Source organism: Sinohyriopsis cumingii, chromosome 3, assembly GCF_028554795.1.
Source record: "Sinohyriopsis cumingii isolate HCF-2022 chromosome 3, ASM2855479v2, whole genome shotgun sequence".
In the NCBI taxonomy this organism is placed as follows: domain Eukaryota; kingdom Metazoa; phylum Mollusca; class Bivalvia; order Unionida; family Unionidae; genus Sinohyriopsis; species Sinohyriopsis cumingii.
Genome location: NC_142963.1, coordinates 6,788,714 through 6,807,495, shown reverse-complemented (window position 1 = coordinate 6,807,495; position 18,782 = coordinate 6,788,714). Strand labels below are relative to the sequence as shown.

At 35.0% G+C, this 18,782-nt stretch overlaps 1 protein-coding gene across 1 annotated transcript in view; it reads left to right on the top strand.

Annotated features, from left to right (window-relative positions):
* The window catches only part of LOC149802423 (eukaryotic translation initiation factor 3 subunit L-like), an 83,998-nt gene extending 78,511 nt beyond the window's left edge, over positions 1-5,487 (top strand). Inside the window, exons 18-19 of the mRNA XM_089951630.1 lie at positions 1,081-1,161; positions 4,927-5,487. Of these exons, the coding sequence (XP_089807756.1) occupies positions 1,081-1,161; positions 4,927-4,959 (114 nt within the window). The 3' untranslated portion in view covers positions 4,960-5,487. The remainder of the gene's footprint in view (positions 1-1,080; positions 1,162-4,926) is intronic.
* Positions 5,488-18,782: the final 13,295 nt, after the last annotated feature.

Here is an 18,782-nt window from a genome sequence, read left to right as displayed (position 1 = left end):
GGATGACAATGCAAACAGATCTAATTTAGCCACTTCTGGAAAGGACACTTGTATGAAAACTTAGACATTTCATTCACATCGAACTGTTTCCAGAAAACATAACCAATAATGCTTTTTTCCTGTGTGTTGTCCAGGTTAGTGCCTGACAAAAAATAGTCTTTGTGAATCTGAACTTATAACTAATGCACTGAATTTCATAAAAAATGTGGAAAAATGAAAGATGTATTTAAGGAACTGATTTTGTTGTCATAATTTACCATAGGATATTTTGATATGTAAATTCCATTATATACAGTTACCTTCATACACCTATGCATATGAACAGATTAATGATAATAGAAAGAGAGAGATGGAATATAGCACACAGATTTTATTTTCATTTAGTGCCTGAAGCTTGCAAACAGTGGCCTTGTTGGGACTGTTTGTGACCTCTGGTATTGTGAAATGAAAGTAGGCCATTTTGAGAACCTTTACCTTGTCATTAAATGCCACAGTACCATTTTGCAACTGTCTCATCAAATGGCGCCAGACAAGTTTATGAGCAAGCAGATTACTTCTTTACCTGGTACTGAAATGGTACAGATTTGGCCTTATTCATTGTTTAACTTGTATCCATTAAACAAAAACGGTGGCTTAATTTTCATTTTTTTCTTTGTCCATGGGAACATGTCATTCTGAAACTTTGGGGATTTGGTTTGGCAGGCTAGAAGTAGCATTATGTTCAGTATAAGAAATTGATCCTGGTAGTTCAGTTTAGACAGATGTATCAGTCTCCTGAAATGAGAGATTATCATGACTACTTCATCCTAAGTAACTAGTCAATAATTACTCTGTATCCTGGCTTATAAGATTTCAAACATCCTAGATCTTGATCTGCCATCACTTATTGCACTGGCAAATAAGGGTCTGTACTGTTTCTTCTGAATATGGAAGATCTGGACTCGGCTAGTATATGCAGTACCATAGAAGACTTGAGGCATATATGGAATAGTAATTTTTTTATTATATCCTAAAATAAATAATGCCAGTATTATAAAATGTATTGTTAAGATATAGCATGTATTCCATTATGTTTTACAGGATATGATTCACATTGCTGACACTAAGGTTGCTCGTCGCTATGGTGACTTCTTCATCAGACAGATTCACAAATTTGAAGAGGTATGTAGAGTTCAAAACACCAGATTGCAGACATGCATATTATGTACTGTTCGATCCTTTTCATGTTTCCACACATACATATTGTGTAATGTTTGACCATGTGCATGTTTCCACACATGTTGTGTACTGTTTGACCATGTGCATGTTTCCACACATACATGTTGTGTACTGTTTGACCATGTGCATGTTTCCACACATACATGTTGTGTACTGTTTGACCATGTGCATGTTTCCACACATGCATGTTGTGTACTGTTCGATCCTGTTCATGTTTCCACACATGTTGTGTATTGTTTGACCATGTGCATGTTTCCACACATGCATGTTGTGTACTGTTTGGCCATGTGCATGTTTCCACACATACATGTTGTGTACTGTTTGACCATGCGCATGTTTCCACATATACATGTTGTGTACTGTTTGACCATGTGCATGTTTCCATACATGCATGTTGTGTACTGTTCGATCCTGTTCATGTTTCCACACATGTTGTGTATTGTTTGACCATGTGCATGTTTCCACACATGCATGTTGTGTACTGTTTGGCCATGTGCATGTTTCCACACATACATGTTGTGTACTGTTTGACCATGCGCATGTTTCCACATATACATGTTGTGTACTGTTTGACCATGTGCATGTTTCCACACATCATGTTGTGTACTGTTGGCCATGTGCATGCTAAAAATGCCAAGAGCCTGCAGTCGAGTTTTAAAAGTAGGTGCAATAAGTTCATTTAATGTTGAAAATGAATGTTTGATAGGGATTAATTTCATGACATCATGTTCAGCCAAAAGATATACACCACTCCCTCGAGAACTCGCGCTCTGATACCTCGTGAACCCGCTTATAACGTGGGGTCAGGCGTAGATCCCATTTTTTTAAAAACCAGAAAATATATAACAAAATTATCCCTATTTATTTAACTTGAAGAAAATCGTGATCAAAATTGGTAACTAAACTTTGATGTATTACTCATGTTATCATTGGAACCTGGAAATTTTAATCAGCACTATGTAATATTAAATTAAAAATTAGGTAATAATTTTTTTTACATTTTCTTTCCAAACGACATTCCTTGTACACCACATTTAACAATATGTAAGGAAATTTTGATCAGTGAAAAAGTGGAGGCAGTACATAATTTTTTTAATCAGTTGAAATTTGTGTTCTATCTTTTAGTTCCTTTTAAGTGTAATTGTCATAAATGCAATGTGTCTTCTTGTAATTAAATGTAAATAGTGTCAGTCTACTATAACAGCTATGTCCGCGAGCATTTCTCTGAGAACCTAATTAAGTGCCGACCGTGTTATGATAACAGACTTCTGGAAGTATTTATTGTATTGGTGCACTGAATTAAAAGCTGGCATTCTTTGTAATATCAAGTTAATTATGTCTTTTGGATCAAATAAAGGAGGTGGAATACAAGAAAAGTTAAAATTCACGAAAATCATACAGACTTAAAATCTAGCAGCCCTGGTCGTATGTTGGGTAAACTCACTTCATTTGATCAATCGAACACTTATAATTGTTATTGTGTATGTAACATAAACTACCTTAAGTTAATCGACTCTTTCATAACTGTGGTCGAAGATAACAAGGCAGCCAAGCAAAATGAATACATCGTAAAATAAAGAGCTTAATTTCACAGATACAGACCATTGTGGGCAGGTGAGTTTCAGAGAATTCTTGAACTGGCACATAGAGATATCCTCAAGGATGATAAGTTTCATTATTATTTCCAATGAAATCATGACATTAATATTGTATTAATTGAACAATATAAAAATTGAGTTTTGACATAGATGATTGTCTCAAAAAATAAATGTCGTGATTTCGAAAAAAAGGAATCTTGTTTGGTGGTGTATCAACAGTTAGTCTAGTTCCCCACTCATTGGACTCCCGATTTGTCAGGATAATATTAAACACCACTACGGGAACCAGACTTTTTTCACGTTGTTGAAACCAGTTGGAACAATCTTTCTTATGTTTGACATTTTGAAAATAAATGTTATTTAAACAGAATAATGAACAACTTCATTAGAAAAAGCGCATTGTTAAAAATTATTATTGATGTCATTGTAAAATGAGGATTCAGTCAATAAACAGCCCAATTCCTTAAAGCCGTTCCCTTCCCCCATTCTTGATGTCAAAGTGATTTCTTTTTTAAGCTTTGGAGGTCCCTTGGAAACTTGCGCCGCCCTAATAGAGCGGTCTATGTTTGCGGACCCCATTGTGTGCAAGTTATCAAGGGAGAGGTGTATATGTGTATGTATGTATGTATGTATCTATATATATATATATATATATATATATATATATATATATATATATATATATATATATATGCATGCCAAGCTGCAGGATCATGGCTTTCCTGCAGAAATTATTGAGAGTCACACAGCTTTTAAAATGGGGTAAGATTGTTGAAATTGCCTTGGTTCCAACTATTTGTCATACCTAATGCATGATTTTTAAATGTTTAAAAACTGTAAGATTGATCCTATTGCAGTCTTTTTTGTCTTTTGTCTTTAATTTAAATTAGTCCTATATGTGTGGAGATTATTGTTTGAATACAAGCACCTTTATGATCAAGATTTGCTGTCCAATTGCAAAAATGATCAAGGTGTTCAGATCAAATTATCTCTTAAAGGGGTATAGCAAAATGGATCCCTTCATCAGCCATGAGGGAAATATCTAAAGCACACCAGCATGAGTAATATTGAATTGAAAGATAACGAATTTCTTTAGGAAGTCAGTAAGATCATCTGCCAAGGAGGAAACATCTGATGGTTTGACATTTACCAACACAGTGCAGATGCTTCTGATAGAGAAATAGCACCAACTTGTAAGTTAGGCCTTGCAAAAATCTGATACTTTTGACAGAAATATCCAGTGAACATCATACATGAATTTTGGAAGATTTTGTTTGGAGATTAAGATTATATATATATATATATATATATATATATATATATATATATATTCAGACTGGCCACATTTGGCAGTAGTTCTGTCTTTATAACAAGCTGATTATAAGAAGGGATTTGGTTTAAAAAGAAAAATCCACGCTACTCCGACAGATAAGCTAACAATGAGCTTGCCTGTTGAATAAATGAAAAAATAACATCCAAAACAGATATATATATATATATATATATATATATATATATATATATATATATATATATATATATATAAAATGTATTAAATATATCTGTATAGAATTTACGGGGTCAAATTCGGACATTTTCTTCCTACAGTGGTAGAATTTTAAAGGTTTGTGGTCTGACATGTGAAACAGTATATAAACTGATCACTAGAAAGATATAAATGGGTCCAATAAATGATCTTCAGTTCGCAAAGGCTTTTGAAGTACAGTAATAAGAAACAAAGAATATTTACTGGCTAATAGGCATGCCGTATAAATTTATTGTCAGAGAAGTGATATAATGTTATTCAATGCTTTTTTTTAATTTGGGTGTTCATATAACTTATAATATGTTGTCACCCATCAGCTGCCATTCAGCATTGTTTACCCTCTGCCCATCATGATTTGCCCTTCTGGATGTAGGTTTGGGTGACTTCCCCTTGATAAAAATATTTCTGGAAGCACCTGTCCTAATTGGTTGACCAATGAAAAATCATGAGAATTTCATCTTTATTTTAGTTTTGACAATTCCTAAATAAAAATGTAATCCATCTGAAAGCCAATTCACAAGGAGCTCTTGAAGAAGGATCAAAATCTTTGCTTTTTAATTTCAGATCACAAAGAGTTTGAAAAGTCTAAATGCCTGAGGCAGCAAAGAGCTTGTACCTGATTTTGAATATGTAGAGACAGGATATAATTTTGTCAAGTATAAATCTTTGTACTTTTCTCCATTTATTTCATTAAATGGTGTATATTTTGAATAATCATGCAGAACATTTAGAGAGCAAATACAATGAAGACATCTTGCTTTATTGCTTCACCTGCATAACCATATTGATGTAGGTTTCCACCAGCAGCACCAGCAACATCATCATCAACATATTAATGTTTGTATTAAAAGCTTTTGAAAATCAGTGTTTGTATTGACAGTCAAATAAGACGAGACACTGGGTTCTGCTGAAATTTTGTTTGAGGAATCATGGACTTGACAACAAAAAGGACTGGAGGGTTTTACATTGACAGAGGAAGAAAACACTTTCTTTATTTAAGTATAGGTATCTTCATTGAAATGAGACTTTTCATTTTTGTCATGACCAAGTGATGATTTTAAATGCTGAGATAAGAGCTGCATGTCAATATGTCAGACGTTTCTAGAAAATAAAAGTACTACTCCACTTTGGTATCTTGTGTATTTTAGAGCTCACATTTTCTGAACAGTAACATAATTTTGAGATGATATTGTCACACTTCATTCTTGCAAAAGCTGCCATATATTCTTAGTAAGATGCTTTTTTCCCCACTATTACTGACATTAAATTATACAATGTCTGACAAAGGATTCATACCCCGCACTATTACTGACATTACGTTATTACAATGTCTGACAAAGGATTCATACTCCTCACTATTACTGACATTAAATTATACAATGTCTGACAAAGGATTCATACCTCCCACTATTACTGACATGAAATTATACAATGTCTGACAAAGGAGTCATACCCCTCCACTATTACTGACATTAAATTATACAATGTCTGACAAAGGATTCATACCCCCCCACTATTACTGACATTAAATTATACAATGTCTGGCAAAGGAGTCATACCCCCCCCCCCCCACTATTACTGACATTAAATTATACAATGTATGACAAAGGATTCATAACCCCCACAATTACTAACATTAAATTATACAATGTCTAACAAAGTATTCATACCCCCCACTATTACTGACATTAAATTATACAATGTCTGACAAAGGATTCATACGTCCCCACTATTACTGACATTAAATTACACAATGTCTGACAAAGGATTCATAACCCCCCCCCACTATTACTGGCATTATTGAAATTGATGATTATTACAGTGACTGAAAACAATTAGTCAACATGTAATTTAAAGAATGATTATACACATTACTCAACGTGGACCTGTAATAGTTAGGGCAGTAAACTCACAAATTCCAATGTACAAAGCGATTTACGGATATGGACTTGGTGATGTTGTTCAAGGTTTATTTAAGAGAATAGCTCCAAAACCAATACCTATTGCAAAATAATTAGGAATGAAAGCTATTGACGCCATTTGCGATAAAGGTATCAGTGCTGTTGGTAATCTTGCTGGTAAAGCATTTTCATCAATCAAAGAAAGATTAACTCAATTAGTATGAAGAAAACCACAGCCAGTAAAATTACCCAGTACTGAAATTGTGCCTGCCTATATCAGTAAAATAATAAATCAAGCTGCAAATCAAAAACTAGCAGAGTTGGCTGATGATGAAAAATTAGCAAAGTTGACTAATGAAATTATGCCGACAAATACAAGTTTTATTTCAGGAAGTGGTCTTCATGTTAGACGAAGTTATTTATAATATTCAAGCATATATCCGATTCATTGTTTGATATGGACGCACCAATTCTCAAAGATGAATCTATACAAGATTATCAATATTATTCTAATAACACACATATACCAAATCAGCGTGGTCAAATATAACTACAAGTTCAAGATACAAGCAGATATTTTTTGCCTATTTATTGAAGTAGAAGGAGAGTTTGTAACAGATGTCCCTCTTAATACTTCATATGGAGCCAGTGTTATAGAATGTTGCAGGATGATGGTGCAGCAGTTGCACTCGGTGATTTTCCTGGTTTTGTTAACAGTGGTATTATGGCATTGTTTGATAGCGCTATGCACATGATTGATGGCAGAAATATTGAAACAGTTCAAAAAGACGATATTGCTACAACGATAATAAATTTAGCAAAATATTCAGATGTTTATACAAGATCAGCTGGTCTGTCATTGATGTTTGCCAAATATAACATTGATCATCCTGAAAGTGACCAGTATGATATATGACGACTAAGAAACAATGCAGGCACTGCTGATGCTGTTATTGAAAATATGATTATTAACACCAAACCAAATTATAACCTAGGATTTTCTATACGTAAATCAATGATGATAGATGGTTGTACAGGATTTTCATGCGCAATTCCATTATCTTATATTTTTGGATTTTGTAGAAATATCAGAAAAGTTATCTATGGAGTGAAATATACAGTTATACTTGTGAGAAAGGGTAATGATAATGATGCTATTTGGTGACCAGCCGCTGCTGCTGCTGGTAAAGTAATATTATTCAAACTTTCATGGTGGATGCCAGTAATGACTCCAACAATTGGTGAAGAAGGAAGATTAATTAGTTTTATGAATTCAGGCAGAAAATCATTATTATCATGGTTGACAGTAACTACAGATAGCACTTAAAGTAATATTGCTGGGTTTTTTACATGGCAAATTGCATCACAGCAATGAATTTCTGCACCAAGACACATAATTATCGCTTTACAAAGTGCTGAATGATTAAATGATCAAGAACATAGTCATATGATATTTGACAATTTTAATGTTAGTGAAGTTTCTTTACGGATGAATAGACATCAGGATCCATCTAAAGATATAACTTTAAATTTTGAAAATAACCATGTAGCATGTGCATATCATCTTTTAATGACATTTATGTGGCGTGATCAAAATATAGATACTGGTTTACAAATATCACAGATTTTACAACACTGTATCCGATCTATTATTTTTCATTGGAGCATATAGAATTATTCAAACGATCTGTCATTGATATTCATTTTAAAGCCGCGTGAACCCAGCCTGTGGTGTTAATTACATAGCAGTTGCAGTTATACTCTCAGACAAAGCAATGCTACTTGAAGGTGTTAGTGGACAATTGAGAGTTATTGATGCTCCAGTAGAAAATATGTAATTAAATTGTTCACAATATTTATAATGTGATATCATATTAGTGGCAGTCTGACTCCTGGTCAGATTAAAAAAGCTTCAATCAGATTCCGCAAAGAACTGCAGAATAAAAATATCACTAAAAAAGATCAGATCACAGGTGGTCAAAATAAACTATCATTGTCAGAAAGTCAACTCAGACATTTCAATTGCATCAATCAAAAATAGGCATTAGACTCGATCTTTCTGATGGTGCAGTTAAATACTCAATTAAAACAGGAAGTATATTTCCACTTTTTGCAGCTATAACAGCGTTTATAGCCGCTGCAGCCCCAGCTGTTGCAAAAGCAGCTGCACTTGGTGCTGTTGGAACTGCTGCTGGAATGGCATTAAAGAAAGCAACAGGACAAGGATTTAAAAAAGGGGAAGGGGTCTAAGATTACCAGGAACCACTTATCGATATGGAAAAGGTCTGAGACTTCCAGGAACGCTTTGTTAATTGTCCAATGTCAAATTTTGATTTACTTGATGCTGCTAAAAAGTTAAATATAAAATTTTTTAGAGTTTGTTTTTATGCATGATAAATTGCCAAAACAACCATACACATTATTAATCTCAATAATAGTTCAGTCCTGGCACTCATTGGGTGGCATATGCGATTGATCCATGTGGAATTATTTATTTTGATTTGTAGGGGTTGGCTCCACCAAATGAATTTTTAAGTAACGTAAACACAATGAAAACTCCAGTCTGGTATTCAACATTACTAACACAAACAATAACAGATCCACCAGTATGTGGCTGTGAAGTTACTTCTGTAGTTGATGCTGTGTCATCATTAACATTACTACCTCACAAAATCGTACACAAGTCTACAAGTAACCGCTAATCATTTGAAACAGATCTTAAAGTATAATGGTAGATATTTACGGAAGTTCTTCATCTAAACAAAAACAAAAAACTGATGGAATAACTCCTGAAAATATAAGTAAACAGATTAGTGATGAAATATCTGAATTATTAAATCTTGCAAATGTAGAGCCAGATGAATTTTTTTTTTCAAAATTAAAAACAATCTTTCATTGAAAGATATTATTGTTAAAATTAATGGAGTAACTGAAAATATCATGTCTGTGTTTGATAATAATGGAAAAACTACACCCGTTGCTATTATGTCAACGATATTGGATAGTATTTGTGGGCGAGTACAAAAATCCGGTGATACAATGGCTGGTTCTCTCAATATGTCTAATAATAAAATTACTGGCCTTGGAGTACCTGAATCAGACAATGACACTGTAACGAAAAATATATCCTTCCAATGATGGACTCGTTAGTTTCGGTTAATAAAGATATCACAACATTTAGAACTGATCATACTGCTAATGTGAACATATTTTTGAATTATCACAAAAGAATAAATGGAATTATTGATGAGTTTTTTAAAAACCAGCATTTGATGGTATTAAGCTCTATGAAATATTTTTTTTTACTGATGTATACAATGTAGTATCTACAGATGATTAAACTTTACAAAGAAATAATGACTTTGATAGAAACCATGCCTGATTTAAATAATAATACTAATAATAATGTCAACACCAAATGAATTATTACAATAGATTGTCGTGAACACAAATCCATAAAAAACAACGATGATACCAGTAAGTTGAACTAAACTAGAATTTAGTTTTAACTTCCAACTGCAATTCTAGCGAAAGAAATAACGCTAGCACATTTACGAGTACATTACAGGTGGCCAAATATCAGATCAAAATCATTCAGTGGATTACCAGGAAATAATTCGCTTGTATTTGCAAATAAAAATAAAGATGATGGAACACCTGATTGGCAAGTTGTCAGAATACTAACAGGTAGTTATCACATTTAACAAAGCAAATCAATGACGAATTCCAGCGCAGTGTACAATCTATAATAGGAAAAGAATAAATAACTATCACCGTTCACGAATCAACTTTATCAGCTGTGATAGAAATATGTTCGCAAGATTATGTTGTAGATATTTTATCAGTCATCGATTCGAGGTGTGTTAGGATGGCCTGAAATTCCACTGAATATCAAGGACCGCCAGAACCAGAACTTGTTGATTTCCCCATGGACGAGAAAATATTTACAAAATCTTCTAAAATATCGAAATTCCCAGAACTACCAAAAACTTACGACAGTGATATAATTACTGATGAAAACATATATAATATTCAATCTGATGGTACAAAACATCCATGGTTAGGTTTAATTATATATTATCGAGGTTGTTTTCTTGAGAATTTTATTAATCTTGTCAGGAAAGAAGCGATTAAAGAATTTTCGATGAGATAAAATCAAATTATAAACAATAAATAAACTACAAAACATATTTTCTAGTATTACACTGTATTACAACAATGATACACGCCAGCATATTATTGAATGAACCAGCTTGTATCAGATCTCGATTATATTAATAAAATGATTATTGAAATTGCTGCCCAACCTAAGCAAATTTTACCTCAAAATATGTTAGAGATATTTCTCGATCATTATAAAATAATCAAAGCGGAATTACCAGCATTGATAATACCAGGATTTGAAACCAACGAATTAAAAAAATCAGTCAACGATCTTATCAATGAAAACTTTCCAAATATTGTCGAGTCATGGAGAAAAATTCCCCCATCAGCAAATATTCTCAAACATAACAATGATCCATACGGTGGCGGAACACATATTTCACCAGGAATTGTAAATATCACATCAACAATCACAGTCAATTTTGTATATGATGCAATTGATGGCAGTTATCAAATAGATCTTGAAAAATCAAATCGAGAAATCAAATTGAGCTCAACAAGGATATATTTTTGTGAACTGTCAAATTTTGAATTGCAGTGAACATTAAAGTTGAATGCATTGAGCATTAAAATTGTATTGCATTGAAGCCAGAAAAGTCTTTGTGAAGGGTCACTTCGACCTTTCTTCATTCTTCTCCCCCCATGTCTGTGTAAACTTCAAAGGGCAGCATTCCAACTCAGTGAAATTGACCGGGGTATCTTAACACGGTCCTTAGAAAGTAAACATTAGAGCTACCAACCTTTGTCCACTTATCACTTTTCAAAGGGAAATTGTTGCGCATAGTCAATCACATATTCTGAGCTGTCTAATGAAAGGAATTATTTCTTTGGGAAAAATTAGGGACCGGTACCTAGAATTGGGCTGAATAAATTATGGCGTACACTTTAGAGCAATCAGACTTTAAAGTGACGACCATAGTCGAAATTCTTTAGTCTGAAAATTTCCTAGAAGAGGAAACTTAGTCTTGACTCTGTGGAAAGCATAAAGAGATTAGTGCTTTCCTCATGAAACAAGAACGGGACCAGGTGGTCGTCTTGTGAAAAGAAAGACAGCTTTTAGTGCTAGGACGCACAAGTTCTGAAAGAGAAAAGCAATACTGTACATAATGTTAGTTTCACGTGATATTCTATTATTTGACTGTTTGTTTGATGCAAATGTGTTTGCTATGACTAGGTTTCCATATTATGTATCATTTATTCAATTCAGCTCGAGTTGGTATGCAATTTATTTTATTCAATTTCATTGAAAGTGTAGGTGCTAGAGTTATTATACAATTTATTTTATTAAATATCATGGAAAGTGTTGATGCTAGAATTGTTATGCAATTTACCTTTAATTTTACAGTTATTAGTTCATTGGTAGCATTGATTGCATGCGATCCAAATGTTCATATTTATAGGATTTCATATGGTTATATGAAATAACTTCTTTTGTTTGTTAGGACGATACAGATATCGTGAGCTAACGATACTTACCTAATTATATCTGATTTTGTAATGTTTGGATAATATTGTAGGTTAAGGATTGCTGTGAGTTACAATTAGTGAATTTCATGCAATAGTAATCGAACATGTAGTAGCATATGTAAAATAATATGGTAATATTCTATAGACGCTCACGTCTGAATTTAAGACCTGCCGCTGAGCAATCCGGACATTTAATTGATTTAAGAAATGGAATCTGAATATTAATGTCTACGTAAAATCATAACGATTTCATGTGTATTCAAATTATCAAATAATATCATTAAGATGGGATAAATCATAATACATATAATCTCATCGAAAAAAATTGTATAAAAAATTGTATAATAATACTTTCGTGAACAAATATATCTTTGTAGCATTTTTTAAAACTGATTTTTTGTTAATTTGGTGGGGTAAATAGTACAGAAGTAATAAAAATCAGTTAGATTTTATAATTTTGATCGGGTTAATAACACTAAAATAATGAAAATCAGATTTTATAAATTTGATGTGGTAAATAGTACTAAAATAATGAAAATCTTATCGAAAAAAGAAGCAAAAAAATTTACATAATAATAATAATCAGGTAGAAGAAAAATATCTGAATCCCTTGACACAGTCAGGGACAAATATAATCTGAATAAATGTTGCAGAATAAATATTAACTTTCTCTTTCGTCATTACTTTCACTTACAAAATCCCCTTTACTATTTGCATTAATAACTTTGTCATAGTTATCTGGCATAACAATTTTCAACTGCCTCAAGCTCGTGTGAATAATTTGTTTCGTTTCGTATTCCTGAGCTAATTCTGATCTCATTTTCTCAATCACGCTTGAGAGAGATACGAATTGTTTAACTTCTGTATCTATCGCAGTAGTCAAACATTGGAACATACATTGTTGGATTTGCTTTATAAATCTATATTTCGCTGGTAGTGTATATCTATCTTCAAGTTTGATACCGTCTTGTTTAATTTTTTATTTGCAGAAATAATATCAATATTGTCATAATTAATATATATAAATGTAATTTTTAACGAAAAATATACAGTAGCATGATGAGCGGTTATCGTTCATGGGGTCCCTTCATATTAGCCTTTGTTCGTTTCCATAGGGTCCTTTTGTGAGATATTTCTCATGGTCTTCTCGGCACCGCACGAGGCTTTTCTTTTTATCTGACAATCTTTCTGAATATTTTGTGTGGGGTACCGTTGAGTGAAATTTAGAGCTAACATAAGCTACAATTTATTTTCGGGCTCCGAACTGCATAGCCCCCCCCCCCCCCCCCCCCCCAGCGAATCCCCAAACGAAATGAAATTTTAGAGATTCAGAGGGTTGTCTATTGCATGTACCATCAATATTTTTGGGGTTTGAAGCCCCCCACTTATTTAAAAATCGCCATTTTCGCCACCGTGGACAGTATGTCCAGTCACGGGTTTTGAACGCCAACCCTCGAGTATGAAAATTAGCCGCGCTACCACTGCCGTATGTTCTAATCTTATGAATATACGTTTCAGAAATTTGTATAAAGTTAACTTACTTTGGATTACCTACAGAGATTATTATCAGAAATAACTCTGATTGAGAATAAAATATTATTATACAGTTACCTATGCTGCATTTCCTATAGATTATTATTATCAGAAATAATTCTGAATGTCAGTAAAATCTTATTATACTGAGTAAAACTACAGCGTGAATTTATTTTCATTTCCCAAAACATACGTATTAAAATAATCGGCACGGATATTTCTGCCATTGACTTTGTCAAGGTTAAGATACATGTAGGTTTGTATACTGCTTACCTAGAGGTCTTAAATAACTCAACTGTATTACAAGCACGCGTTACTTATTGATTTTCTACCTTGAGTTTGTCAAGGGAGATGAAATTAAGATGTATATATATCCTTTCACTAATTGGAACTATTAGAAAATTGTATTACTTCACTGATACAAATTATCACAGATGGTTAATAATCAATTATGATGATAAAAGATTAAGCTCTACCGAGAAAGATATGATACAGAGTTATCTCCCTTCTTGAGATCAAGACGTAGTAACAAGCAATGTAACTACTGAATTACTCTACCCGAGAGAGGTTTAGACTAACAGAGCTATCTCCCTTCAACAATGATGAAAAATTATCTTTTCATATTTCTCAGAGAAAGCTGATCTGGTAATGTCATTTGCGACGCGCTGAACCAGCTACATTTATTGACTTAAATAGTATTTCTTCACCAGTTTATACATTTGTAGATACAAATGCTATGGCGATCTTACTACTACGGCCAGTATTTCCGAATGTACAGTTCTGACCCTGTGTAATGGCTCATAAATAATCTAATGAGTTATCAAGTTTCTGGTTATTAATATGACCACAGACCGTCTTCGATTACCCCCGGAAAACATTCCTAAATAAATTGACGTAGATCATTATGAAGAAATAACTGATGATAATTGAGCACTTGATCCAGAATTAAGAGAGTTTAAGAAATTAATCAGAATATAACCGAATAAAATTGAATGTGAAATAATGCGTGAACTAATTTCAGGAAGGCCTATTGACAATTTTCGGAATTTATGGAGACCAAATGATTTTATTTATATATTCATTATGATATTAAATGGATTCTAAATGCTCAATGGTTAAATACCCTTTCGATATCATTGTTTTAATTCATTCTTTACAAGGACGTGGTTGTAATATTACTCGTTCTGATTCAAAATCTGAATCTCTTGATTCGATTTTCCTTTTAATAATTATTTGTTTCGATAATTGATGATGTTAATATCATATAGTAGTAAAAGGAACCTAAATGCTTGTTTTATTAATTAAAAACATACGTATGTTAGATGATAATATTTCGATATAACGCCACGTTTTAATGTCTTTTCCCAAATAAATTATTTTAATATCGCACAGAAGAAAGAAAAAGCCTAAATATACCATCCACACAGAAGGGAAGGGAAAAGACCACACACTCTACTATCCACACAAACGTACGCGAACGCATACAAACCCCAAAGTCTACTATCCACTCAAACAAACGCTAGCTTATTCCAACACACAAACACACACACACACACACACACACACACACACAAAATCACATCAGTAAAGGAGCGAGTGTTTATAATCACACTACTCCTCATTCATACAACTTGGCAATTGATCAGTCTTTCTTTTCTAGAGATCTGGTTAGCCCTTACAAGGGCTGTATTTTAAACTTCTGATGTACCTGTTAGTGATTACATCTTAGTAGTAAAGGGGGACACCCTACGTACAATGGGAATTAGCATTACAGGGACCCCTGGGACACTCTACGTACAATGGAAATTTAACATGGAGAAAAATCGTGGGACACTCTACGTACAAGGGGAATTTAACATGGCGAAAAAATCGTGGGTCACTCTACGTACAAGGGGAATTTAACATGGGGAATAGAGTTTGGGCTTGTTTAGGGACAAGGGGAATTGAACATGGGATTTTTTTTTTTTTAAAAAGAAAGGGGTAGGCAATGGAAAGGCTATCTCTTTTCGAGAAATATGGCTGGCCCTGAAAAGGGCCTTTGGGTTTATGTTAATATATTCATTAACATAAAGGGCACCGCATTGGTCTTCTTCTTGTCCTTAGGCTGCGTCTCACTGTTGGTCCGTAAATCAGCACTCTTTTCAGGCATCCTTGTCTTTCAACGTAGATCCTACGTATCCACAGACTGGTGTTTGTCCTGTGGACAACGGTCCACTTGGATCAGACATACATGAGCATGTCCGTCCTGAACATCATCGTTGACACAAGCGTAGAAGATTGCACATCGGTCCACATCTTGAAGCGACGAGAACAGGTGAATCAATGCAGTGAACTGCGCTTATTTATAGGTAGAGCTAGGATTGAAACGGATTGAGTTCATTCACCAATCCGAACACGCGTTACAAAATTCAGTCAGCCCGCATCCAATCCGAAGAGAGTAGTCTGTGACGTCTGTTGGTCTATATAGATTCGCTAGCGCTTGTGTGCAGTCAATCTATGCGACAGTGATTCAACATGACGGAAACTCAGAAAACGATCCATTGGGGTGCACCAACAGGGGAGACCGCCCAAGGGAACCCGGACTTACTTTCAGAAGAGGTGAATTGGGATTTTGTGGATTTTCTCTCCTCGCAAGAATTTGTTCCAGAACCTTCGTTACCTTCTTCATTACCGCAAGTGGAGAATTTTAGACAGAGACAGAAAGAAGAATTGGAGAAATTTATACAACGACAAAAGGAAGCGGAACAAGCTTTTCTTCTACAGCAACAGCAGCAAGAAGAAGAGGTAAGAAAAAAACAACAGCAAGAAGAAGTAGCAGCAAAGAAACAAAAGGGTGAAAATCAAACGGTCACGGTACTGTTGGACATTTTAGCGGAGTTAAGAAGTCTGAAACAAATGTATCAGACTTCTTTATTACGACCGAAGAGAATACGACCTTCCCGAGCTAAACACGTCAACCCTGTGACTAAGCCTACCGTACCACCCTTAGTGATTTCAACCCAATCATTATCATCATCAACATTACGCAGTCCAGAAGTAGGCCTTGGCCGTGGCAAAGGCTTAAGGCAGTTAAAGTTGATTGCTTAAACTCACCCCTGCACCATAAAGAAAAAAAGGCCCTTTTCAGGGCCACCCACATTTCTCGAAAAGAAATACAATTTCAATTTGCCAATAACTCAAAAATAAACCCCACCCATTTTACCCTTATAGTACGTGTCTTTTTGTATGAGTGCGTTAGTGTAGCTTCTTATTTTAAAATCACAACTCAAAGACACTTACCTTATATCATTAATTTATTCTTTTCTCTATTGTTACAATCCAATTCACAATTCACATCATAACACTTTAATTAAAAGTTCATTGACTTCTTCTGTCTCCTTCTTTAGTCTCTCTGTTTTTTAAATTTCTTCACCGTCGTTTCCTCATTTTCTTCCCTTCTTCTTTTCTTCTTCTCCTGTTTCTTTGCCTCTTCTAAATAGAATTGTCTTCTTTCTTCCTCTTCTTCCTCTGAAGAATCCCTCTCTTCTTCCTCTGAAGAATCCCTCTCTTCTTCTGAAGAATCCCTCTTTTCTTCTGACTCCTCTTGTTTCTTTTTTGGGCAATCTGGAGACCAATGTCCTTTTTCTTTACAATAATAACAGGTATCTTGACTTTTGTCTTTTTTAGCCCCTGTTTTTTTTTCTTTTTTGACGGTCTGGACACTCTGAAGACCAATGCCCTTTCTTCTGACAGATATAGCAAGTATCTTGACTTTTATCTCGAAAGGAAGGAGAGTAGTCCGTCGGCTGGTCTGAAGAGAATTTTCTAATGACCCCTCGCAAAGCTCTGACGAAACGTTCCATCTGGGTAGTCTCTTCCATCCTTGTGCTCGGCTTGAGAGTGAAATGAATAGTGAAAGAACAAGACACACACCCTTTTATATACGCTGGTTAGCCATGACTATAAATTAGTCTATGGTGTTTACACTTGAGTCATTTGACGTTTTGCACTCAAGATGAAACGATCCCATTCATTCGAGAAGAAAGAAGAAGAAAGTAAGAGGCAGAAACGTGATCTATCGCCTCGTACCAGAGCTGAAATCTTGGCACAAATTCATGTCAGTGATTTTGAAGAGGACATGAGTGAACCAGAATTTGAAACCTCTAAACCAAGTTCGTCACCCTTAATCAACCCTGAAAAATACTATTCCATTCGAGAGACGGAAAAGCGCTCCTCTAGAAAATTTAGAACCACGGCTTACACCTACACGGTGAAGTTTAAAGATTTCAAGGCCGACGTACCGTTGGAGAAAGCAGAAGGGTTCATCACCGAGATGTGGGATTCTTTGCTCACTGCACTCAAGCGACAATGTCAACCCAAAGAAGACGATCGCTTGACAATATCCATAGATCACGACGGTTTGGAATCCCCTGTTTGGATCGAGTTTAGCAGACCCGCAGAACTAACCCCTTCCAAAATCATGGACAAGATTCAACACGTACAACAATCTAATGACCAGTTTGACATCACCGATGGTAAAGCCACACTGAAAATGGCCCACGTCTCTCTTCCTCAAGGGACTGGACGCAAAAAGATGTTATTGGTGGACGACCTTCGCAACACCAAAACAAGTCTCGTCCGAATTAACAACCCTTAGGACCAGATGTGTTTAGCTCGAGCCGTCGTGGTGGGACGAACCTATGCCAACAAGAACGACACGGTAGAATGGAAAAGAACCTGGAACACTATTCAACATTCCGATCGAGCCAAACAACGAAACGAAGCAGAACTCCTGTTACAACAAGCCGGACTGTCCAAAGACACACCCTGTGGCATTCCTGAGATGCAAAAATTGCAAGATGCCCTAGCTCCACGCTACACCTTGAAAGTGCACCCTCAAGAAATGCGTGGGTCTCTGTTGTTTCGAGGCCAAGATTTTAAGGACGGAAAATACATTCACGTTTATCATCACGATGAACATTTCGATACCATTACCAGTATCACTGGATTCCTGCGATACGGTTATTATTGTGAGAAATGTGATTATGGTTATAACAATCGAGAGCAACACAAGCATTGTGGATGGAAATGTCCAGGATGTTTGGCCTCTCCACCCTGTCTGAGCGAAGAACCAGTGCCTTGTTCGACTTGTCAGCGCACGTTTGTCAGTCCTACCTGTTACCAACAACATCTGAAGACGCAAGGTTCACAGAAGAAATGCGCTTGTCAACTGCTGAGATTGTGCCCTACGTGTGAACAAGTCATACGTACCAGTAAGGCCAAGACACACGTATGTCGAGGAAAGAAAAAATGTCACATTTGTCACCACATCGTGGACTTGGAACACCAATGCTACGTGCAAAAATACCAACCCCC